General features: G+C 46.3%; 1 protein-coding gene across 1 annotated transcript; it reads right to left on the bottom strand.

The window, feature by feature from the left end:
* Positions 1-464: 464 nt before the first annotated feature.
* CFAP52 (cilia and flagella associated protein 52) lies at positions 465-25,516 on the bottom strand. The gene is made up of 14 exons (XM_066586601.1): positions 25,382-25,516; positions 21,535-21,734; positions 21,069-21,205; positions 20,816-20,944; positions 19,076-19,175; positions 17,204-17,320; positions 16,920-17,020; positions 16,042-16,212; positions 15,744-15,892; positions 14,456-14,601; positions 14,225-14,376; positions 5,958-6,060; positions 3,730-3,841; positions 465-983 (listed from the first exon to the last, which is right to left on the bottom strand). The coding sequence occupies exons 1-14, from the start codon at positions 25,443-25,445 to the stop codon at positions 808-810; spliced, it is 1,857 nt and encodes a 618-aa protein (XP_066442698.1). The 5' UTR covers positions 25,446-25,516; the 3' UTR covers positions 465-807.
* Positions 25,517-26,361: the final 845 nt, after the last annotated feature.

The raw sequence follows: 26,361 nt of genomic DNA, 5'->3' as shown, positions 1-26,361 counted from the left end.
GCCCCCCTCTACCAGGCTGTATTATACCTGCAAAGAGTACCTGCAATCAAAATATTCAGCCTCCATTGCAAATTAAATGTATTTACTACTAGAGATGAGTGAGTATTGCCTTTAGCGAGTACCTGCCCGCTCGAGACGGAAGGTTCGGGTGCCGGGGAGCGGTGAGTAGCGGCAGTCAGCAGGAGGGAGCGGGGGGGGGGGGGGGAGAGAGAGAGAGAGATCTCCCCTCGGTTCCGCCCCGCTCTCCCCTGCAGCTCCCTGCCCGCCGCCAGCACCCGAACCTTCCGTCTTGAGAGGGCAGGTACTCGCTAAAGGCAATGCTCGCTTGAGCAATTGCCTTTAGAGAGTATACTCGCTCATCTCTATTTACTACATTTCCAAACTTTCAGCTGTTTGCAGAAACACAGTCAAACAAGATCAATTTAAATAGCTGAACAACTAATATCACAAGACGTTTCGCCAAGTACAACACAAAATGCTATTTTTAATGATTTTGTAAATTTGACAAATAAACCTAATTTGCAATCAGGTTGAATAATGTTGACTACAGATGTTCTAATCTATACAAGAATATTGGAACAGGAATCTTCTTTATTTCCAGACATGAGAAAACTGGACAGATCTTTGATCGTTTCCGGTAATGTGGAAGGTTTCGGCTTACAGGTCCTCAGCATCATCCGTACTGAAACCATCAAGACCTGGGGGAAGACGCTGGACCTCAAGGTCATATTACAGGATAGCCACAGTATAAAAAAAGGTGGAGCCTTTGGTCCATTAATGGAGCCCTTGATGGAGGACAAGAGCTCTCTAGGCAGGATAGGGGTACTTCCAGCGTAGAATGGCTCCATCGGTGCTCACACTTATGATATACTTGGAGAGAGGGCAGATTCTAAGCCGGCTGATGCTGCCACTGTGTCCGATGCCAACTTGAGTCACTTCACCTTGGTTGTAGTCCCAGACCTTTACCAGTTTGTCATCTCCACCTGGATCATAAAATGTAAATGTAATTAGACTATTGCTACATCACATACATGTCATAAAGCATTCTTCTATATTTCACCAGTTACTCATCATTTCAATATCTCGGCTTGCTATTAGGAAATAGGACTGTGAGGTTAATAACTGGAATCCACCTAGTCTGTTTCTTTCAATGTATCAGTTTATGTAAATGTAGCACAACTCCCTCCCCTGCGGGACTCCAACTTAGGGACCTTTTATATGGGCTGGAATTGTTCAGATTCCCATGACCCTGTCAGTGGTACATAGGCATCCAACCTAGCCCCACCGTGTAACCCAGCTTAGCAGCAGGATAACGCTTCCTTGAGCATTACAATATTACATGTTAGCTGCTGCCAAGGCAAATTGGATCATGGGGGGGAATCGTAACAGGTCTAGGGGCGCATGATGAGAACATTGTTCTTCCTCTTTACAAGTCACTGGTTAGATCATACATGGAATATTGTGGACAGTTTGGGGCACCGGTACTCAAGGAGAACATATCAGAGCTTGAGCGGGTATAAAGGCAGGAAAAAAGGCGGCTGAGGAGCGACCTAATATCTATGTATAGGTATATCAGGGGACAATACAGAGATCTCTCCCATCATCTGTTTATACCCAGGACTGTAACAAGGGGGCGCTCTAATAACTATGTATAGATATATCAGGGGTCAGTACAGGGATCTCTCCCATCATCTATTATACCCAGAACTGTAACAAGGGGGCGCTCTAATAACTATATATAAATATATCAGGGGTCAATACAGAGCTCTATCTCATCATCTATTATACCCAGGACTGTAACAAGGGGGCGCTCTAATAACTATGTATAGATATATCAGGGGACAAGACAGATATTTTGCCCATCATTTATTTATACCTAGGACTATAACAAGGGGGCGCTCTAATAACTATGTATAGATGTATCAGGGGACAATACTGAGATCTCTCTCATCATCTATTTATACCCAGGACTATAACAAGGGGGCGCTCCAATAACAATGTATAATATATAAGGGGACACTACAGAGATCTCTCCCATCATCTATTATACCCAGGACTGTAACAAGGGGGCGCTCTAATAACAATGTATAATATATAAGGGGACACTACAGAGATCTCTCCAATCATCTATTATACCCAGGACTGTAACAAGGGGGTGCTCTAATAACTATGTATAAATATATCAGGGGACAATACAGCGATCTCTCCCATCATCTATTATACCCAGGACTGTAACAAGGGGGCGCTCTAATAACAATGTATAATATATCAGGGGACACTACAGAGATCTCTCCCATCATCTATTATACCCAGGACTGTAACAAGGAGGCGCTCTAATAACTATGTATAATATATCAGGGGACAATACAGAGATCTCTCCCATCATCTATTATACCCAGGACTGTAACAAGGGGGCGCTCTAATAACAATGTATAATATATCAGGGGACACTACAGAGATCTCTGCTATCATCTATTATACCCAGGACTGTAACAAGGGGGCGCTCTAATAACTATGTATAATATTTGAGGGGACAATACAGAGATCTCTCCCATCATCTATTATACCCAGGACTGTAAGAAGGGGGCGCTCTAATAACTATGTATAGCTATATCAGGGGATAATACAGAGATCTCTCCCATCATCTATTATACCCAGGACTGTGACTGTAACAAGGGGATACCCTCTACATCTACAAAAAAGAAGGTTTCTGCACAACATAGAAGGGGATTCTTTACTGTAAGAGCAGTGAGACTATGGAACTCTCTGCCTGAGGATGGGGACATGGCATACTCGAGAAAACAGTTTAAGAGGCGGCTGGATGCCTTTCTTGAGTGTTACAATATTACATGTTACATCAGGCTGGCTTCACACTGGCGAGGGCGACTGTGATTCACGTCTCGATATCACCCTCGCAGTCCTTCTGAAAACTCCTGGATGCGAGGAGTTTTCACATGGAAACAGACATGCAACCCTGCGGGGCTGAAGGAATCCCCCGGCGTGGCTGTCACAGCCATGGCAGCGAAACGCGATGCTCAACCCGTTGTTTTCAATAGGGCCAACGCTGCTGCTGCTGACCCCATTGAAAACAAAAGGTGATACCGCATAAAGATAGGACATGCTGCGATTTCTTTTCTTACGCAGCATCACACGAGTAAAAACATCGCAAATGAGAATGAAACCATTGAAAATCATTGGTTTCATAACCATGCCTTTTCATTCCCTCTCGTATTGCGCGATTTTCTTGCCAGTGTGAAGCTAGCCTCACTGATTACTTCAGAAGGGTCGTTGATCCGGGGATTATTACCAGATTGGAATCGGGAAGGAATTTTTTTTCCCCCCTAAAAAGAGGAAAATTGGCTTCTATCTCATTGAGGTTTTTTGCCTTCCTCTGGATCAACACTGGGGGGTAATAGACTGAATTAGATGGACATGTGTCTTTTTTCAGCCTATAAGGGAGATGAAACAATACCTCCACAGTGCCATCTATTGGAAGGCAGCAGTACCTAAAGTATTTCAGCCTTGCATACTATGTGACTATAGATGGGTCGCTCTTCCTTTTGGAGGAGTTTCTCATTTTGCTGACATGAGTTACTTTGCATTTGCATACTTTCCCCCACGGACCATTGCCTAATAATAAATCTCTATATACTCGCTCGGAACAAGACAGAATAATGTAATGTTCTGCACTACTCAGACTAGTGGGCCTCATTGCAGAAATGTTGTCACCTGTGACAAAGTGACTTCCACTGTCGCTTATATCCATGCCATTAATTGCTCCTGACATGGATCCATCCAGTTCTCTGATAGCTGATCCATCGAACACTTCCCAATATCCAATCTACAAGAGAGCAACACAGTAGTTTAGATACACTGAAAAATTCATTTCACTGATTAATATTAGCCATACACTCAAAAAAGGTATATATGCAGCTGATGAAAATGGCTTCTCATGGTTACATTGTCCTGATCTTACCCTATCTGTACTGAGTATGGTATTCCCATCTCAGGAATCCTATCTCAATGTGTTCAAAATTGCAAAACAATGCACTGACCCAGAAGATGCTTATTTCTAAAATGCTCCGTTCTCCAGATACTCCAGATATTGATTCCTCTGGTTGTTTACTGCTTGTTGCCAAGGAAACCAACTATCTCTTCAATGGAAAGAAATAGTAGAGTAGAGCAGAAGCTGGTGGCCGGGCTAATGTGTATGCGCTCCTGGGCACCAGAAAGGGGTAACAAGTGTGCAAGCATTGGCCCCCTCTGGAGGTAGTTTGTTCCCCTTGCAATGAGCAGTAAACAACAAGAGGGCAGAGGAATTAATACTTGGAGAACAAAGCATTTTGAGAATAAACATCTTATGGGTGAGTGTATTGGTTTGTGATTTTGAACACATTTCAATAGGATTCCTGAGATTAGAATTCCTCCATAAAAGGGGATTCCGGAAACTGGGCAAAATTTTCAAAATTTTTCTTAAGTTTCCACTTATTGCCATTCTTCCAAATGTCGATCTAAATCATCAAACTGAACTCTAGTACCTTTCTTTTGCCAACTGGCTCCACCGCTGCTTTGCAGCCAGCTGCTGATTTCCACATTGCTGGCCACCAGGGAGTGCAAAAACTACATTTCCCACAATGCCCCACTGCCAGTTACTGATGAGCGTGCAGTCACAGCTGTACAAACTGCATCATCATTACAGAATGTGAAGACACTGAGCATGCCCGACCAGTAAAACACCGGAGCGTGCAGGACGTAACCATTGCATACCAATGCAGAACTAAGGAGGGGTGCCTAAGGGAAATAGATATCTCTGCAGCTTTGTAATACAAGTTATAATATTATATCGCAAAATTACATATTATGACCTTATGAATCATACAAATTTCACTTTCAATCGCCAGAATACCCCTTTAAGGACATAAATACCATTTAATAGATGAGAAGTCCTCTATGTAGAATCTCTGTATGGTGTGATGTACATATTACACTGCAAAGCAGTGCCACCTGGTGGTGATTATTGGTTATGCAGACATTTTCCATTTTTATGGACAACCAGTTTTCAGGGTTTTTTTTAAATTGAAAAATAGTAGCCTGCAGCGTTATTTTTCCCTCCAAAAAACCCCTGACGGGATGGAATGCAGGCCTTTCTGTTTGCTTTTCATTTTTTTCTGAACCCCATTGAAATAAATGGGGAAAAAAGTGATCTATTTTTTTTTTTCAGTTTTGTTTCAGTTTCAAAAATGGATCAAGAGAAATGGAAAGCCTGAACTGAGCCCTAACGCCGGTGTCAGAGTAGCCTAAGCTGAGTTCGGGCTCATGTCCACAGGCAGGTTGGATTCTGCATTCGGGAGCCCACAGCGGAATCTGACCCTGTCCGTAGACAGCCACCCTGCATACCTGTCCAGGTCTGTACTGCGGATGTGTGCAGAGGCACTGGCCGCTGCACTTAAGCACATCCGCAGAACTTTTTTTTTTAAACTCCTGCTTCCCTGTGGAATCTGCGGCCTGTCAATTGCGGATGGGTCGCGGATCGGACAGCTTTTATTGACTTCAATGGAAGCCGTTTGTGCAGGAACCACACTAAAATGAAGCGTGCTGTGATTTGTTTTCTGCATGTGGAATCCAAACAAATCCGCACGTCAGAATTCTAGTGTGGACGCCCGGGGCTTCCTATGGGCAGCCTGAACTGCAGGGCACCCGTGTGGATTCTGCAACTTAAAGCTGCCCGTGGACATTGGGCCTTCTTCTAAGGAAGAGCCATTCTTTGCAGAGGTTCCTTTATCTGATTAATACATGAAGACCAAAGCAATGAGACCCCCACTATTTCATCCATATGCCCTGGAAAGGGGTTACCTACAGAAGACCACCGCCCCCTCCCTTTCACCCCCTTTTTAGGTGTGCTCCAGGTTGTGGGAAAATAAAGCTCAACAGATGAAGTCATGTAGTAAGATGGAGACCTTTCTGTTGGTGCCGCTGGTGATGATCTGGAATTCCTCGGGATGGTAACAGACACAGCGGAACAACGTGTTGGATAATACCATCTGCTTTCTACTGAACCGCCTGAAAGAAGAGAGAGATTCGTCAGTTCTGAGAGGAAACAACTCATTAGTTACTGCAGGAAAAGTTATAGGACTTTTTCAAGTTTCTGGTATGTCCACACGGGTTGTGTTGCCTGCAGTGACCCCACTACCGAGAAATCAGCAAGGGAGTTATAAGAACGGGGAGCTGGAAGAGTCTCGGCTTGCTGGGACAACCTCTGGTTCTGTCCTGGGGAACTTGGTGCTGAGGCTCTGCAGGGATGTTGGACTATGTGAGGAAGCCAGGAGAATCTGAAGGGACGTGTAAAATATGGACGAGGACAGTAGGAAGTGGATTGAGGAAAAGCATAAGCAGGGGGTCAAAAACAAGAAGGAGCTACTACTTCAACCAAGGTACCAAAGAAAGGTAAAACTGACTCCTTCTGGTCAAACTTTCCCATTGGTGCCTGGCTCTTGAGGAAATCTCCTCCTCCTCGGAAGCAGAGGCTGAGGGGCCAGAGGTGTTGGAGAGGGTGTGGAAACTTCTTTCATCTGGAGATAGGAGGTCCTCAGGGTCCTCTGTGTTGGAGCTTGGAAATGAGAATAAAGCACAGGGTGGGCCTGTGTCAAAATAGCTGCATGGCCCTGAACACTTCAGTGTTGACCAAAAGGGCCAAAGGGTTCAAGAGGTTAAAAGGGGCACGGGGGAAGAGAAAGCCATCAAACTCAATCATCCAGGACAGTGGTATCCACTCTATTGACGCTGGCATCCATTAACGTCGCCAACATTTAGTCACGTAAGACTAGATTTGTAGCCTTTGATTTTCTTGCCTGAACTGCAGCTAGCACTTTGCTGGTGGTGTCCGCGGCTGAGCTGGAGCTCTCCACCTAAACCGCTGCGGTAATTGTCTCTGAATGTTACAGAGACACCCAGAGGAGAAGAGGCTTTCGGAGGCTCATTTTGTCTGTCTTGAAAGAAGTGGACATAAGATGGTCCTATGAGGATTTATTTCCTATTCTGCCATCGTAGCGTCTCCAGTAACGGACTTGACAGCAAGCAGTGGTCAAGACTTAGGAGGAAGGGAGACCCCTAGTGGTGAGAACTTCAGAGGCCATTTTATCATTTTAGATAAACACAGTAATTTGCAGTTTTACGAATGATCACACTGGTAATCACATAAGCACAAGTTGTTTGAGGAGTTACTGACCATTTAATATCTTATGGCCCGATGATTATCGTTCAGCATCGCAAAGACTGTGTAAACGGCAGAGAAAAAAAATCGCGACGTGCTCTATACAGCCGCGATCCGCGATGTTTTGTAGTCCATGTTTTCCTATGGAGCCTCTTTGTTTATCGCATCTCCAAAACTAGCAACTTTCATCAGATTCAATGCAATTCCCTACCCCTAAAATAAATCCTAGCTGCATTCCCAGAAAAAAAAGGGAATACTTACTTAGCAGGCACAGTCCGGGTCCTGCAGCGCTCGATGCATCAATGTGAGGGCTGTAATTGGTTCATCCAGCTCTGCATTGATTGGCTGAACAGAGTTTGAGGAACCAATCACATTGTGAAGGCGGGATTTATGAATTGGCCAATCAATGCCGCGGCTTAGCCAATTCATAGGTCCGCCTCCATAATGGGATTGGTTCTTCAAACTCTGCTCAGCCAATCAATGTAGAGCTGGATGAACCAATCACAGTCCTCACAGTGGTTCAACCATCGCTTCCTAAACGCGGGATTTTTGAATCCCACAACCAGAAAGTGATTTTCTGTGGGTGAACGAGGACTGCAGGATGCCCGGCAGAGCTCCAGAGAGCAGCAGGAGGACCCGTACCGTGCCTTTTAGGCAAGTGTTCCCTTTTTTTCAAAAGAATGGGGTTCATATTCGTGCGGGATTTGTGTGTCTCGCAACACACAAATCTCAAATGATTTTCTCGGCCGTGTGAAACCAGCATTACGCTGTGTTCAAAATTCAGTCATCTCATTCCATGTAATGCTTCTGTGATAAATACTGCAGCATGCTGTGCTATTTTTCCGACATTCATGACGTAACCCATTATAGTCTATGACAGGCGTTGACCGGGTTCTGTCTGTCTGTTTGATAGATGGCAGTGGTTTTATTTTCAGTCTTCTGTTCCATTAAGGTGCAGACATGAACAGAGCGTTACCTGCGTATTTTTGGTTTAGGGTGTGGTATGGATGTGTGTACAGCACGTATGCTAATAAGGGGAGTCACTGAACTAGTTTATTCCTAATTACTGTACATTTTTAAAATACTTTCAGTTGCACAGTTATAGTGTTGTGTTGCCGCGATTATGATTGTTAGGCTGTTTTTACACGGCTGAGAAAATCGCGCAACATTGCTGTGCTGTGAGATGCACAAATCCCATATGAATATGAAACCCATTATTTTGAATGGAGTCATACACAAGAGCGATTTTTGTATTTATTTATTTTTTCCTGCCTAGCACCGTGATGCAAAGCGGGAAACAAATCGCGGCATGTCCTATCTTTGGACATGCCCCAGCCTCGCCCTATCTTTGAGCGTGCCCCAGCCTCGCCCTATCTTTGAGCGTGCCCCAGCCTCGCCCTATCTTTGAGCGTGCCCCAGCCTCGCCCTATCTTTGAGCGTGCCCCAGCCTCGCCCTATCTTTGAGCGTGCCCCAGCCTCGCCCTATCTTTGAGCGTGCCCCTGGATCGCCCTATCTTTGAGCGTGCCCCTGGATCGCCCTATCTTTGAGCGTGCCCCTGGATCGCCCTATCTTTGAGCGTGCCCCTGGATCGCCCTATCTTTGAGCGTGCCCCTGGATCGCCCTATCTTTGAGCGTGCCCCTGGATCGCCCTATCTTTGAGCGTGCCCCTGGATCGCCCTATCTTTGAGCGTGCCCCTGGATCGCCCTATCTTTGAGCGTGCCCCTGGATCGCCCTATCTTTGAGCGTGCCCCTGGATCGCCCTATCTTTGAGCGTGCCCCTGGATCGCCCTATCTTTGAGCGTGCCCCTGGATCGCCCTATCTTTGTGCGTGCCCCTGGATCGCCCTATCTTTGTGCGTGCCCCTGGATCGCCCTATCTTTGTGCGTGCCCCTGGATCGCCCTATCTTTGTGCGTGCCCCTGGATCGCCCTATCTTTGTGCGTGCCCCTGGATCGCCCTATCTTTGTGCGTGCCCCTGGATCGCCCTATCTTTGTGCGTGCCCCTGGATCGCCCTATCTTTGTGCGTGCCCCTGGATCGCCCTATCTTTGTGCGTGCCCCTGGATCGCCCTATCTTTGTGCGTGCCCCTGGATCGCCCTATCTTTGTGCGTGCCCCTGGATCGCCCTATCTTTGTGCGTGCCCCTGGATCGCCCTATCTTTGTGCGTGCCCCTGGATCGCCCTATCTTTGTGCGTGCCCCTGGATCGCCCTATCTTTGTGCGTGCCCCTGGATCGCCCTATCTTTGTGCGTGCCCCTGGATCGCCCTATCTTTGTGCGTGCCCCCGGATCGCCCTATCTTTGTGCGTGCCCCCGGATCGCCCTATCTTTGTGCGTGCCCCCGGATCGCCCTATCTTTGTGCGTGCCCCCGGATCGCCCTATCTTTGTGCGTGCCCCCGGATCGCCCTATCTTTGTGCGTGCCCCCGGATCGCCCTATCTTTGTGCGTGCCCCCGGATCGCCCTATCTTTGTGCGTGCCCCCGGATCGCCCTTTCTTTGTGCGTGCCCCCGGATCGCCCTTTCTTTGTGCGTGCCCCCGGATCGCCCTTTCTTTGTGCGTGCCCCCGGATCGCCCTTTCTTTGTGCGTGCCCCCGGATCGCCCTTTCTTTGTGCGTGCCCCCGGATCGCCCTATCTTTGTGCGTGCCCCCGGATCGCCCTTTCTTTGTGCGTTCCCCCGGATCGCCCTTTCTTTGTGCGTTCCCCCGGATCGCCCTTTCTTTGTGCGTGCCCCCGGATCGCCCTTTCTTTGTGCGTGCCCCCGGATCGCCCTTTCTTTGTGCGTGCCCCCGGATCGCCCTTTCTTTGTGCGTGCCCCCGGATCGCCCTTTCTTTGTGCGTGCCCCCGGATCGCCCTTTCTTTGTGCGTGCCCCCGGATCGCCCTATCTTTGTGCGTGCCCCCGGATCGCCCTTTCTTTGTGCGTGCCCCCGGATCGCCCTTTCTTTGTGCGTGCCCCCGGATCGCCCTATCTTTGTGCGTTCCCCCGGATCGCCCTTTCTTTGTGCGTTCCCCCGGATCGCCCTTTCTTTGTGCGTTCCCCCGGATCGCCCTTTCTTTGTGCGTTCCCCCGGATCGCCCTTTCTTTGTGCGTGCCCCCGGATCCCCCTATCTTTGTGCGTGCCCCCGGATCGCCCTTTCTTTGTGCGTGCCCCCGGATCGCCCTTTCTTTGTGCGTGCCCCCGGATCGCCCTTTCTTTGTGCGTGCCCCCGGATCGCCCTTTCTTTGTGCGTGCCCCCGGATCGCCCCCTTTCTTTGTGCGTGCCCCCGGATCGCCCTTTCTTTGTGCGTGCCCCCGGATCGCCCTTTCTTTGTGCGTGCCCCCGGATCGCCCTTTCTTTGTGCGTGCCCCCGGATCGCCCTTTCTTTGTGCGTGCCCCTGGATCGCCCTATCTTTGTGCGTTCCCCTGGATCGCCCTATCTTTGGGCGAGCAATGCGCAGAGAATAGAACACATTGATTTAGTATTTTTCCTGCACATTTTAGTTGTGCAAAAAAACACACTCCGCATGCTCTATGTTCCAGCGCATTTCCGTACCAAATATCTGTATTAAAGTCAATGGGGATGTGTGCAAAATACACTAGGAGGTGCAAGAAACACTGCGGAATTGCGCAGGAAAAAGAACAGCGATTCACTCCCGGTTTTTCCTCCGCTCGCGGAATATGTAATTCATATCCATGAGTTTAAGCGAAAAAGCGAATTTACATGCTTTTCAATGCCTGCGTTTTGCCACGGATCCTCCGCGCAGATGATGATCCCAGATTTCGCATTTGGTTGTGAGCCCGCCTAAGATATACTGTATGTAATGCATTACTCTGCACCGCATGTTGGAGGAGTGAAGTGTTTTTACTTGATTTTATTATTATTCTTAGTATTAATAACAGGATATATATATATATATTAGAGATACCCTATGTGTTGACCCAGGAGTACGCCTGATAGTTATCTATGGGTGATCAATAAAATACAGTATATACCTTGTGTTCAATCTCTAGTCCAGTGGATTGTGGTTTTTTGGAGTGTCAGTATTCATTTATTTAAATATATTTACACAGTGACTCCACCAGCCGAACAGGGAGTGCAGCTCCGGAGGATAATCCAAGCTGTAATTTGGGATCAGGAAAGGTTATGGATTTACAAAGTGACTCAACTACTTAAAATGAATCTGTTATGTGATTTTTGCTGCCCTGCAGAGTCTGAGAGGGGTGTAAGCTGAGCTCTGTGAGAAACCGAAATACTGCTCCAAATCATAGAAACCGAAGGAAAAACGAAAAGAGTGCACATGTTTCTAGCATAGACAGTGAGAGTCCTGCTTATCCACCCACACAGGCTGATTGTCAAAATTCTTTTCCATGGGCCAAGAATCGTCCCTTTGTTATGAGCGCTGAGCAGCGGCTGCATGCGGCCCCGCTGTAGGACATGTGAGGTCATGCACATTGATGGTTTTTTACATGGACCAATGGTCCGCGTGAGAAAACTCATGGCATGTCCTACTCCTCTCCGTCTCAGGACATGATTGTCAATGTGCTGCCTCCATGTGAATGGAACCTCTCAGGTGCAACTCGAATTTATGTGAATTTATCTGCTTTTTATCTCAGACATCCGGCTTTAAATAAGGTTCTACACGGTCCCCTCCGGAAGTTTGGAAACAATCCTTAAAAATGTAAAATTGGGAAGTCCTAGTAAAAAAGATCGAGGCTGGGTTCACACAGGGTGGATTTGCTGCGGCTTTGCCGCGGTTTGCATATCCGCACTGCGGCAAAACCGCTGCATTTGCAGTGCAATGCAGCACAAATGAGTTTTGCAAAAAAGCTGTTCTCACAGGACGGATTTTTTCCACACAGCCGCAGTGCGGAAATGCAACTGCGGAGCGGTTTTTAAAGAAGCAGCATGTCCATTCTTCTGTCTTTTCCGCAGCGCTTTTTTGTCCATAGACCTCTATGGACGCAGCAAAATCCGCACCAAAATCGGCTGCAAAAAGTAAAAAAGCGCTGCGGAAAAAAACGCTTGTAGATTTTTCCGCAAGAAAATATGCAAGCCAAAATTAACCTTTGAAGCAGTTTTGCCGCAGAAGCAGTTCTTCTGCGGCAAAACCGCAACAGAAAAACCACGGCAAATCCGAACGTGTTTACTGAACTTAGGATCAAACATAAATAGCTTTATCTTCCACGTAAGGCCTGGCCCACACGAGCGGGTCAGATTCCACAAAACAAATTGCGTATGGTAGCGTATGCATGCGGTTTTCCTCACAGACATACAGCGTATCATCTGTGCAGAAGAAAGATCACAACCAAGGAATGAGATGAGAAAGTTGCCCAACCCCCTGGAAACACCCTTTTATCTCTCAGGCGACCGTCCAGGCGACATTCCCTTGTGCTGTCATGGTGAGATGTTCTGAGAGCCTTCAGGACAGAATATTACTCTCCAGGCTTGGCTGGTTTATACTACTTACTTTGGAAGTAGTATAAACTACTTTAAAACAAAACACTTAGGGCTCCTTTCCACTGGTGAGAGTGATATAAAGTGATGGACGCCCCGATAGCGCTCTCACAATCCTTTTGAAAAGCCGTGGATGTGAGGTGTTTTCGCAGGGAAACAGCCTCCCATCCCAGCAGGGCTGAAGGAATCTCCTGCTGTGGCTGTCACAGCCACGGCAGGAGATAGCAATCTTCTCCCATTCATTTCAATAGGGCCAGCAGCGCCAGCCCCATTGAAATCAATGGGAGAAAAATAGCTGGAGGAATCCCCTGCTACAGCTGTCACAGCTGCAGCAGGGGATCGTGATGTTCTCCTATTGGTCTCAATGCGGATGGTGGCAGCGGCTCCGGCCCCAATGAAATCAATGGGAGAAATTGCAATCGTCTGCCACTGCTGTGACAGCTGTGGCAGTGATAGAGGAGCGCGATCTTCTCCCTATATTGTCAGTGGGGCTGGCGCTGCTGCCACCGGCCCCACTGACAACAAGGTGAAGCCCTTGGATGTGACAGCATCCAGGGGTTTCACATCCAAGGAATCCCCTGCTGCAGCTGTCACATCCGCAGCAGGGGATAGCGATTCTCTCCCATTGCTTTCAATGCTGCCGGCCCCACTGAAAAAAACTGGTGATATCGCAAAAAGAATGGGCATGCTGCGATTTTTTTTTTCCACACAGCATCGCTGGAGGGAAAACATTGCAAATGGGAATGAAACCATTGAAATTCATTGGTTTCATAATCATGCGTTTTCACTCACTCTCACATTGCACGAAAAACGTGCGGTTTTCTCGCCAGTGAAAAGGGGCTCTTATTCTTGTGGAGGAAGAGCCCAGAAGAACGAGCGGAGCTTGCAGACAGGCTGGATGGGGTGTTCCTCCCCAGACTGTCCTGCATTGTGTGCCCACAAATTCCTGCTTTATTTATAGTATTTGTATCTGGTCTCCCAGCATCTTGTATACGAATCAGCGTCCATAAGCACTGCGGATCAAACACATCCATAGAGGTCAATGGAGCTCAGAAGTGCGGAATGCGCAGTAAAATAGAGCATGCTGAGATTTTTCTTCCACTTGCAGAATCCGCAATTCCTACCTACAAGTGTGAGTGACACTTCGAAAGTCCATGCCTTTCAGTGCCCGCGTATTACCAGGCTCACGCCGGCGGATTCCAATTGTGGACTCTGCAATCGGTATCCGCGCCAAAACGCAGGCATTGGAAGGCACGTACTTTCGATTTTTCGTCCACACACCTGGATATAAATTGCGTATTCTACAAGCGGAAGAAAAATCACAGCATGCTCTATTTTGCTGCGGAGGCCGGCCGAACCAGCAGCTCATACGCAATTAACATTGCATATGGGCTGCGGGTACCTGCGTCATCGCTTACCAACAACGTGGGAAATACAAATAAAAAAACTAAACCGTGCTGCGCATGGCCGCCATGGTCATTCACAAACAGGGAAACAGGTACCCAGGTTTTAAAATGGCGTTGAGGCATGTAAAAAGAGGTAATACTAAATGAACTAGTGTGCACACGATACTTACTCAATGTCCCATATGATGCACGTTCCATCGGAGCTGGCAGTAACGCACTCGCGGTTGTTGCTCTTCAGCTTGATGCAGGACACTGCTGACTTGTGCTCCTTCATGGACTCCACAAGACGCTGGCTTTCTTTGCCGATCTCCCACACTCGTACCTGAACACAGTCTCACTTCATGATCTATATCTCATGCTGTGCAGCAGAGTGCTAATGTATTCATACAGTATCTACAAACCCTTCCATCTCCTCCGCCGCTCACAATCCTTTTACAGTCACTGGTGGCAGCAATCGCTGTAACTCCCATGTTGTGTGCGTGCTCCATCTGGTACATTAGTCGGCCACTTTCGGGGGTGAATGCTCGGATCTTGTCGTCATTCCAGGCTGAGGAGAGAGCAGTACTGTATGTGTGTGTGTGTGTATATGTATATATATATATATATATATATATATATATATATATATATATATATATATACACACACACACACCGTGTTTTCTCGAAAACCTGGTCTTAATCATAAAACAAAATACATATTTGGTATCGCCGCGTCCATAAAAGTCTGATCTATCAGAGTAGAGTGTTATTTACCCCGCACGGTAAAAGTCATCTGGAAAAAAAAAAAAAGAACGCCAGAAATGCACTTTTTCTGTCTCCTGCGTGCCTCCCAGTAAAAATGCAATAAGAAGCCATCAAAAATCGTATCCTATGTATTCCGAATTGGTACTAACGTAAACTACAGGACATCCCGCAAAAAATGAGCCCTCGCACAACTACGTCGACGGAAAAATAAAAAAGTTATTGTGCGCAGAAGATGGTGGCCGAAAATAATTTAATGTCTTTGAAAAAAAAAGTAGTACAGAAAAAAAAACTCTACAAGTTTGGTATCGTAGTGATCATACTGACCCGTAGAATAAACTTATCATGTCATTTTTGCTGCAGTTTGTGCGCCATAGAAAAAAGACGCACTGAAAGATGGCGGAATGTCATTTTTTTTTCATTTTACTCCACTTAGAATTTTTTAAAGTTTTTCAGTACATTATATGGTACATTAAATAGCACCATTGAAAATAACAATGCGTCCCGCAAAAAACAACAAGCCCTCATACAGCGACGTCGATGGATAAATAAAGGAGTTACAATTTTTATAAGTGGGGAAGAAAAAAACGAAAATAGGAAAAAAAAAGGGGCCACGTCATTAAGGGGTTAAACACTTCCATCCCATCTGTGTTTTGGACCTATACCTGGTTTTGTTTTCGAAATACTGATGAAAAATACTGACCACATGGAGCTCTATGAATGGGACCTAAGGCTGTATTCAGACGGGGCCTTTGAGATAAAGTTAAAATCACATGCAGTTTTGCGATGACTTTCAATGTGGCTGCAGTAAAATCCACAAACTTATTGAAAAAAAAGCAAAACCACATGTGGCTCGTCAGGTGTGTTTTTAAGGGCACCTCAGCCGCCACGTCTGGATACATTCTTCTCATAACAGCCATCAGGAGGGTATAAGGATCATTCTCACCTGATAGGATGCTCCTGCCATCTCTCATGAACTGGATGCCATTACAGGTCACGTTGGGCACAGTAATCCTCAGCAATTCCTTATGGCTGGTGGTGTGCCAAACACGGATGTCATTTTTAGAGCAAGTGGCAAAGAGCTCGGACGTACCACTGGAAGAGCAAAAAATAACCATGTTGTTGATAATGTATGAGGTTTATAGAGCGTCGTATAATATCAGCTTTTAGTAGTATGCTTGACTAGTCCCGTATTTGTCCCTAGGCTAATGGAACACATTAGTGAGTTATGATCAGTTACATACAAGGGGAAGACAATGTCGTTGATGGCCTCACTGTGGCAGGTAGTTAGGATCTCCTCTTTGAATTCTGGATAATTAAAACGATACATCTGGGCTTGTTCGGTACCAACAAAAAACTGGTGTCCCTGTCCTCTCAGTGTGATGGAGTTCACAGCTCCCTGCAGTGTCACGCTTCTGGAGTATAAGGAAAATACAAAGGCGGAGACTGGAATCAAAATAAAGTTTATTTCCTGTGCATAAATTGAACAGAATAGAAAGGAGCCGAACAGAATGGAATGGAACATAATGGAATGAAACAGAATGTAACAGAACGGAACAGAAAGGAGCCGAACAGAACAGAACAGAACAGAACTGAATGGAACGGAACATAATGGAGTAGAACACAATGGAATAGAACAGAACTGAATGGAACAGAACAGGAAAGAATGGAACAGAACAGAACAGAAAGGAATAGAACGGAATTGAACACAACAGAACGGAGCAGAACAGAATGGAAAGAAACAGAGTGGAACGGGACAGAATGGAACAGAACTGAATGGACGGAACATAATGGAGTGAAACTGAATGGAACAGAACCCAATGGAATAGAACAGAACAGAATGGAACAGAACAGAAAAGAATTGAACGGAATGGAACAGAAAGGAATAGAACGGAATTGAACACAACAGAACGGAGCAGAACGGAATGGAAAGAAACAGAGTGGAACGGGACAGAATGGAATTGAACAGAACAGAACGGAACGAAAAAGAATAGAATAGAACGGAACAAAACAGAGTGGAACGGGACAGAATGGAATTACACTGCCACCTACAGGCTTTTGATAGGTACAGCAATTACAGGAAACCACTAATTTCTTTGATTTTTGGTGCAGGGCCGCTTACTTCACTGCTTTGTAGTTTGGTGCTTTGCACAGTGATAATTTTCCATCTCCGGATCCAATAATAAACTCTCCAGTTTTCAACAAGACTATAGAGGTCACCCCCTGATAATGCAGAGAAAAATGGATTACAGGAGAACGATATAAGCGCAGACCATAGAAGGTTCATCCAGAGGACTGAACACCAGAATGTACAAATATTCATACATTCATTCTCTAATATTTCTGTAGAACCTCCACACTCCACATCATTGCCCACAGGTACACAGAAGCTTTGGATCATCTCACCAGGCTGAAGCGGTCCTTCTGAGGTCCACAACTGTTCAACAGTTTGGTCTTCATGTTGACTTTCAGGATATCTCCTGTAGAAGTACCACAATAAAAGCAGCTGTCATCTTCTGCCACCTAGGAGGACCATATAGTGGTTAGGAAATACAAATGATAACCAGAATGGAGAAACATGGACAACGCATGGTTAAAGGGGTGGAAAATGTCCATATATATAATATAATGTGGGTGGTGGAAACAGAAAAAGGTTAGGTGGAGCGAAACCCGTGTAGAGAATTGGCAAGCATTCGGCAAGAGCGGCCATATAGTAATGGTCATATACTGTATAATATAAATGAAGGTGCTGCCAACCAGATGGACGCTCCAACACTGCGACTTGCGGTGCGGAATGCAGATAATTCCACCTGTGTGAAAGTTCCCTTAAGGTGTCACATGCCTTCCCCACCCATTGAATAATCCATTTAGGAAGCTCTCTCACTCCAGATGAAATTTATATCTGTAGATTGAGACATCTACTAATATGAAGCCACAGCAGACCTCTGCTACTCGTACAATGAGCTAAGAGTCTGTGGATACAAGTCGTCCTGCAATAAACCCTCCTTGTAATAAATAATGTCATCCAATCTCACCACCAAATGGTTACTGTGGGAAGCTCTATCACTATTGACTGGGCAACTGGGCGCCAGTATCACATGATAAGCCTTTATATGTCATCTAGCTGGAACTTCAACGCCAGAGCAGAGCTTCAAAGATTAGAGTTTAGAGTTCTTCAGTTTTCCTATGGGACGGAACACCCCGCAGAATGCTGTGGACGAGTCCAAGAAAAAGCTCCACTAAAATCTGCAGGTCTAATGGGGGGATTCTGATGTAGAATTGAAAATGGCCGGCGATTCCATGTCAAAATCCACATTTAGACCTGCAGTTTTTGTTGTGGATTTTGACAGCGTAATATTCTGCTGCGACCTGCGAAATACTCATTCCCATATGAAGGTACCCTCAGGTATTTTCTGCACACGGACAATTTTGCACCCGCTTTTGCGTGCAGAAACACGGTCGCAGAAACCACATACAATAGAATCCATTGATTTCAATGGGCTCCCTCACATTGCTCGTTTTTAACATGCGCTATTTTAAGTGCGGAAGTGTACAACAAAGGTCCCATAGAAGTCTATATTGGCGCAGAAATGCTCACGAACTGTGAACGGACATGCGCGGGAATTGTTTTTCATCAGCCACCTGTCAGGGCACTATGAAGTTTGCGGGTAATTGAAGTGAAGACAGAGCAGACAAGTTGGAGTGTGTTTAGGAGAATCGACTTTTGGAAGCCTCCTCCATCGAGTGCAGATGGACTTGCTCATAAATTTCGTAGATCAGAAGCCGGCACTCTGGGACCCCAGAGAATGAACCCCTAATCTCCTTTTCGGAACAACCTCCGCCAACATTTGCGCGACAGCTACCAAGGCAAAAGAGCATCCTCGTCATCAGAAGACGTCTCCAACATCAGCTACTCTGTCACAAACCCAGAAAGTACCCAAAACACAGCAGGATAGCGTCTTGCACACATGCTGAAGAAGATAAATATACGCAGTTACACTTTAGAAAATAAACCCATTACCTGCGCAAATATGTTGCGCAGGAGCGACCATATTTTTGCTTACACTCATGTGGCGGAGCTTAAAGGGTTGAACCATCATAGTATCCTTTAACATTCGTGAACCAGAAATACTCACAAAACCCATCACTCCTCATGGCTTCATTATGTACGCAGGACCCTCGCTGTCTGCGAACATCACTGCGTACACAATCTGACATCTATCCCATGTATAGTGGTGTAAGTGGACGGCTCGCGGATCAGCTCGGCGTGGTACTCACTGTCAGGCAGGTAATCACCCGCTTAAGTTGACCCATCTGACATTCGGTGGGACGCAATTTCCTGTTTGGCAGATCCACCTCCCAGACTCGCAGGGTCCCGCTGTGAACAAACACAGAGGTCAGAATCCATTAGGGACCTTTCACACGGGACGGAATAGGCCATACGACGCAACTACACGCCGCAGTAAAAATGGCTTAAAACCCGCCTGCAACTCCGCATCAAAATCCAGAGATAGCGCTGCAGATTTTGTTGCGGAATTCCGCCGCTGCAGATTTGGCTGCGTCTTGTGGTGTAATTCCGTCCCGTGTTAAAGAGCCCTTGCGTTTCAATAGCTTAAGCAAATCCAACTGTAAAGGGAACCTGTCACCTGCCAAGAGCCCCATGAGCTAACTTAGTCAAGGTGACAGGGAGCCGGGTACTGTATTTTTTATACTCACCCGCTTCCCTGTTACTGTGGTGGCCGACGCCGTGTGCACACCCTCCCATAGACTTGTATAGAAGAGCGCTGCGCAAGACTCTGAAAAGAGTCAGTTTATGATGTTTTAGGCAAGTGACAGGTTCCCTTTAAATCAGTTTGTTACTAAACATATAAATTGTGTTTGACATGACTAATATAATAATAATATTCCGCAGCGCTTACAAGACAGGTGTAAAAAAAACAAGACCACGGTTACATGAAGTAATCAGTTGATGGAAACAATAGGGGTGAGGGTCCTGCTCCAACGAGCTTACATACTACGAATAATGGGGTGATACAGAAGGTAAAGGGCTGGAGATGTGCGCGGTACGGTGAGGTGGAGAGTGAGGGACAATGGTCAGGCCGTATAGTGGCTGAATCAATGTGACTGCAGGGGGCGGTTGGTGCCGGCTAGCAGGGGTTGCAGTCGGTAGGACAGGGAGCACATTATCAGGCGGAGTACAGAGGGGTTTGGTTTAGGGGATATGGTATGCCTCCTGAAGAGGTGCGGTTTTAGAGCATGCCTGAAGTTTTGTGTATCAGGGATTGCCCAGATAGTTTTGCGTAGTGCGTTCCAGAGGACTGCTGCTGCTCTGGAGAAGTCTTGGAGGCGGGAATGAGAGGTTCGAATTAAAGGGGCGCTTAATCTTATTTCGTTAGCAGAGCGGAGGGCGCCAGCCTGGTAGTGGATTGAGATGAGGGAAGGAATGTAGGGCTGCGAAGTGCTGTGGAGGGCTTTATGGATGAGGGTAGAAAATTTGAATTGAATTCTATATCTGACGGGCAGCCAGTGCAGTGACTGGCACAGGGCAGAGGCGTCTGAGTAGCAGCTGGACAGGAAGATGAGCCTGGCAGCTGCATTCAGGATGGACTGGAGAGGGTAGAGTCTGGTGCAGGGGAGGCCGATCAGCAACGAGTTGCTATAATCTAGCCGGGAGTGGATGAGGGCAACAGTGAGCGTTTTTAGCGTGTCCACAGTGAGAAAAGGGCGTATTCTTGTGATGTTCTTAAGGCGCAGCTGACATGTTCGGGCCAGAGATTGGATATGTATAGTCCCACACATGGTTGCTTTATATTAACATAAAGGGGTATCCCAGTTGTGCGACATTACTCCCTGTTTTCACCTATCCACAGTGACCCCCTCCAATGTCCAAAATGGGGATCCTGTGTCCATCTTATTTGAATGAAGCAGTGACCGCCTTTGTGCACGTCTGCTCTATAGGTCTACCAGAGATAGCCAAACTGTCAAACAAAGTGTATGTCCACCAGCCTCGAAACTTACTTTCCTCCTGTTATAAACATGTCATTGCTAGTATTGGTAAAGGTCACACTTAGAGCATGTCCCACGTTGAGGGAAGAACCCGGGCTGCCGCAGATGGCCTCTCTGGTCGCCACGTTCCACAAGACAACACTACGGAATAGAAGTTGGATACTTTGTAAGATGGGAACATACATGAGGGACACGAGGTATGGAGGAGGTGGCTGTGTGAGATGCTGGACTCATTATAGCCATCTGATTCACTTATATTGCTTACCTGCCATCATCTTGCCCTCCAAGAGACACCAGGTATTGGTCATCTGGTGAGAAGGCTAGAGCTTGCACTTTAACCTTGTGTAGACTCAGCTTCCCCCAAGGCTCTCTCTTAGCATAGTCCCAGATGAAAATATCTGCCTATAAAGAAACAGTTCTGGTAACACTCCAGAGCTGAATTCACAATTCTGCATGTTTCAAAGCTGAAGTCCCTCAGTACTCCCTGCATGTCCTGTGTCCCTACAGAGCACATTTTAATGATTTGTACTCTGTAAAGTATCACCTTTACTTCAAGCACTGATGTTGGACAAGCTATATTCTCTCCCTGCATTATAAAAGCTCATCTAATGTGTAAGGAGAGTTTCTGATGTCAAGCTTTACTGACTGTGTCCAGTTAGCAATGTGCAGAATTGTGAATACAGCTCTGGATCAGTAGAGCTGAAACATGATCAATATTCTGAATTTCTTACCTTGAATCCCATGTAAGTGACTTGTCCTGAGGCCAAGTATTTCCCAGACTTGGAGACGGCCACGCAGGATACATTGTTGGTGTGACCGTGCAGGAAGTGCTGTTTATGTTTATTCACACTCTGGATGATGACTGTGCACCCCAACGGGTAAATGAGGTGTTCCCTATCTGGGTGGCTGATCAGCCCAGAGAGCACATGCCCTAAAACAGAAGAGGATGAAGTGGCAGAAGACTCTATAAACTAATCTCCCATCAGCATTCATTACTGGTATAATAATGGGAATATGACTGTAGAGGCTAAGATATTAAATGGTCAGTAACTTTTCAAGCAACTTGTGCTTATGTGATTACTAGTGTGATCATTCGTAAAACTGCAAACTATCTAAAATGTTGTTTTTATGCTGAAAAAGCCCTCTGAAGTGCTTGCCACTAGGGGTCTCCCTTCCTCTTAAGTGGTACCAATAAAAACTACAGTTTGCATGCAAAAAGCAAGCCCTTATACGGCCGCGTTGACGGAAAAATAAAAAAGTTATGGATTTTGAAAAATGGAGATGAAAAAATACCAAAAATCGTTTGGTCCTCAACGCCGAAATAGGCCGTGTCATTAAGGGGTTAAAGGACGGTGAAAGAGAAGTATGGAACGCTTTCAAATTTGTGTCAACTAGTTTGCTAGGAAATGTCAGAGCCGAAAATTTGCATCAGCTTGTGGATGAACTTCTAACCGCATGCGAGAACATTGGCTGCAGAATGTCCCTGAAACTCTACATCCTCCAGGCCCAATAACTGTGGGGCACTCCGTGACGGACACGGGGAGGGCTTTCATCAGGAGCTCAGAGTCATTGAGAAGCGTTACACAGGTAAATGTAACCCTGCGATGGTGGCAGATTACTGCTGGGGGGCAGAAATGGAATACAAGAGGCAAACAAGAAGATGTCATATGTGAAGCACGGACCTGCATTTCCTTTCTAACAAAAGAAAATCTCATTAAAGGGGTTGTCCACTGTTAGAAAAACATGGCTGCTTTCTTCTAAACACAGTGCCACCCTTGTACATGGGTAGTGTCTGGTATTGCAATTCAGCTCCCATTCACTTCAACTGAGCTGCAATACCACACACAACCCTATGGACAAGGGTGGAGCTGTGTTTGGAAAAAAGCTGTCATGTTTTTCTAACAGTGGACAACCCCTTTACACTCCTCGTTCTTTCCATTTCTCCTGTGTAACTTACAAACAAGAAGGAATCTCACATTTTCAATGTCATGACCGTGCTCAGCATCCAGAAATTAGCTAGAATTAGTGTTTCCATTATAAAACTAGTGTGACTGTCAACCAGCGCCTCCCAGAGACGCCAGACCGGAGTAGGATTCCTAAGGTCCAGATGAAGATGCTTCCTCAGGTGAAGGAATTAAATAAAGCTTTACAGAGTTGATACACGGTGGGTAAAAACAAGAATCAAGCGCTTTTATATATATATAAACAGAGGAAATATCCATTAAAAGCAAATCAAAATAAAAGGTAGCAGACAGCTCCATACATTGTACAGTGGCCCTGAATGGTATTGCAGGCACAGTTCCCATTTACTTCAATGGGGAACTGTGTCTGCAATACCACATCAGGCCACTTCACAATGTATGGAGCTGTCTGCTTCTTGCTCTGTACATGGTTCCAACTGATTGGCTGCGGCCTCGGGTGGTCTACTCACACCAATCAGCTACTGATAACTTATGGTCATCAATGTTTAAGGACTGGAAAACCTTTTTAATATGTGTATTGGATATACTGACTGTTCATTTGTTTGAACCACCATATATCAGCTCTGCATGGCTTTATTTAATTATTCTGCCCTAGGACACAAGTGTGTCTGGTCCTGTCCATTGTCTATGGGAGGCGCTGTTTGAGAGGCACATGCTATGGTGTCTGCTCACTTCCAGCTCCAGGTGATGCGGCCTCCAGAACGCTGTCTATACCAGCGCTACATGGCGCCATTGAGAGGCAAGATACTTTGATGGTCACGCTTATTATGGGCTGGCGCTGGGGTGATTTGCTTACTCAACATTTTTTCATGGGGGTCTTTAAAAAAAACGCAACACGAGAGGCAAAAAGTGAAGGCAGCGCCATTAACATAGACGAAGGATCATGAATTAAAGTGGCATGTAGGATAGGAAAAAGGAAAAAGCGGAAGGGGAATAAAATCGATAAATACAACATTAGGGGAAAAATACAAAAAGATAACCTGGTAACTTAACTGGAAGGAAAAAGCGGGAAGCGAGAACCGAAAAAGCGGTATAGCAAAAAATCTCATTTCTGACCAAGATAAGAGCGAGAGAAAAGAGGGGCGATCAGAAGGACTCAGGGTATTGTATTTGGGGCCCACGCTGACCATAATGGGTCCTGCACACAAGCCTATGCGCATATGCCTGCGCCTGAGCGCCGCCGTCTGTGGAACGAACAATGATTTTTTTTGTGCGTGTATTCAGCAAACAGAAGGAAAATCGCAGCATGCTCTAATTTACTGTGCAATGCATGCCCATAAAACCCATGGCGCTCTATGGTCGTGGATATACCGCCAGCCCATACACAATTACATGGCATATGGGCTGCAGGTACCCGCAACATCGCGAAGCGACGCACGGGAAATGCGAAAAAAACAAGCTGTACTGCGTGTGACCGCCTGTGTGGCTCAGTGGTCATAAGCAATACAATTATATGACGTACGCAGGGTCTGTGGGTGGGCTCACAGCCAAAATCCGCTGAGGGCGAGGGTGTCCTGCATGTGGGATCCGACCCGCTCATGTGCAGGAAAAAAACCAAAAATGGTCAGCCTTTAAGACGGGATTCACACGAGTAGAAGCATATTCGCGTGCATTTTTGTAGACTGAGCGTTGCGTATTCGCGCGTGCATCAGCGGATTTTACTGTCCTTTTGCACACGCAAATTGTATGCAATTATGCCTGCAAAAAAACACGCACAGATGTTCGCCGCCATTGATGGCCGATCGTTTCACGAGTTCAAAAAGTTCTCCTTCCCGCATAAATGCGCAGAAAAATAGAGCCTGCTGCGTGTTTTGCACACGCCAAAGTGAACCCATGGAAATCGAGGAGTTCTATTTTCTGCTTATTGTGCACAAATACGCTCCCATGACGGCGGCTGACATGGTTAAAATCTGTACGGCGGGAGAGCGTGTTCTACGGCGGAGTTATTTAGGCAGTACATTAGAGCCGTGTGTACGTTACGGCTCCGCGCTGTCGATACGGTAGAGTTTCAACAGGGCTTCAAAAATGCGGAGAGCAAACGGGAAAGGTTGGGTTTGCTTCCATTCCGGCAGATTCCCATTTTCGGGGGACGAAAAATAGCGCAGAATTATTTTTCTGTCCATAAACGGAAACCTGACGGAATGGAAGCGAACGGAAGCCTTTCGTTTGCTTGAAACCACATTGAAATCAAATCAAATCAAAAAGTTTTATATTAGTTTCTCTCCTCCGGAAACCCTGAACTGACCTTAACAACCCTGAACTGACCCTAACAACCCTGAACTGACCCTAACAACCCTGAACTGACCCTAACAACCCTGAACTGACTTTAACAACCCTGAACTGACCCTAACAACCCTGAACTGACCCTAACGCCGCCGGTGTGACAGCAGCCATACTTGGACAGTGGGTCCTGCTAGAAGGGCACCTTATGGCGGTATTACTTGTAGCGCATCCTCTGGGTTACTCCTCCTGCCTCCATACACCTCCTTATCCCCTGCCTAAAGTGATGGGGGTCATTCTCATTGCAGATCATAAATACCTCATTAATGCAGGAAGAAAGACACCCCAAGGCTTAATACACACAACCCTATCTCACCATTGAATCCGATGACTGCCTCAAGCTCCAGCTGCATTCCGTCCTCCTGGATTGTTGATGCCATGTTGAGCGCAGTTGCTCCTTCCCGTCTGTTTTTACCGTATAGTTTCAGAGAGCGTCCTCCCGTCTCCTAGCAACAGGTGCTACGTTATGTTGTACCTGTTGGCATGGATACGACGCACGGAGCATGCGCAGTGCACCTTTTGAGAACTTGCCAGGTTTATGCACTGACTGCCGAACAAGTAATACGCATGCGCAGTGGATGCCGACGGCTAGCGCGCAGGCGCAGTTAGGCACTTTCATTCCTTTTAGCCTCTCCGAGTTCATGGAAGGAGACTCGTCACTCCATGACAAGAATGTCTTTATTTGCGTGCAGTCTAGCAACGTGAAGAGTGGAATCTGAATGCACAATCATTCATTTCAATAAACACCAATGTGTTATAATGGTTCATGAGTGACATGTGTGATAAAACAGTAAATAGAGCGTACAATATCAGCAGAATGAAGCCTACAAATATTCCAGAACATTCCATTCACAAATTTGACAGAAAATTGATTTATTTACATCCCCTTCAGGACCTAAGAGTACTTTTACACGTAGCAATAAGTCATTCGCCGGAGCAAATGATGTCGCAGTTCGCGCAGGCGGCCATCTTAAACACGAAGATTAGTTTTTGGCCTTTTTTGTTTTTACACTATCGCTCAGTTCTCTGTATAGGTGACTGAGAAGGCCCGAGCGATCCGCGTATAAACGGAACGAGTAGCGGAAGGCTAACGATGATTTTCGTGCATAGAATGAAGATAAGCGAAGGAATTATCGTACGCCGCTCAGTCGCTGGCCGCGTTTACCCTGGACGATTATTGTTCAAATTCTAACGATCCAACATTCTTTGCATGATAATCGTTCCGTGTAAACGCAACGTAACATCTTACACTTTTAGTTTGCGCCATATAAAGCGTGGTTGTGCCACATCTGCAAT

The sequence above is a fragment of the Eleutherodactylus coqui genome, chromosome 13 (assembly GCF_035609145.1).
Source record: "Eleutherodactylus coqui strain aEleCoq1 chromosome 13, aEleCoq1.hap1, whole genome shotgun sequence".
Taxonomy (NCBI): domain Eukaryota; kingdom Metazoa; phylum Chordata; class Amphibia; order Anura; family Eleutherodactylidae; genus Eleutherodactylus; species Eleutherodactylus coqui.
This window is presented reverse-complemented; position numbering and strand designations above follow the sequence as displayed.

Excerpts from the sequence above, each read along its gene's own strand:
- CFAP52 (XM_066586601.1), bottom strand. The coding sequence starts at position 25,445 with ATGGCATCAACAATCCAGGAGGACGGAATGCAGCTGGAGCTTGAGGCA. Across the intron at positions 19,176-20,815 it reads ATGTTTATAACAGGAGGAAA|CGGGACCCTGCGAGTCTGGG; the intron begins GTAAGTTTCGAG and ends GTTTGTTCACAG. Across the intron at positions 6,061-14,224 it reads TGCATCATATGGGACATTGA|GCGGTTCAGTAGAAAGCAGA; the intron begins GTAAGTATCGTG and ends CTCTTCTTTCAG.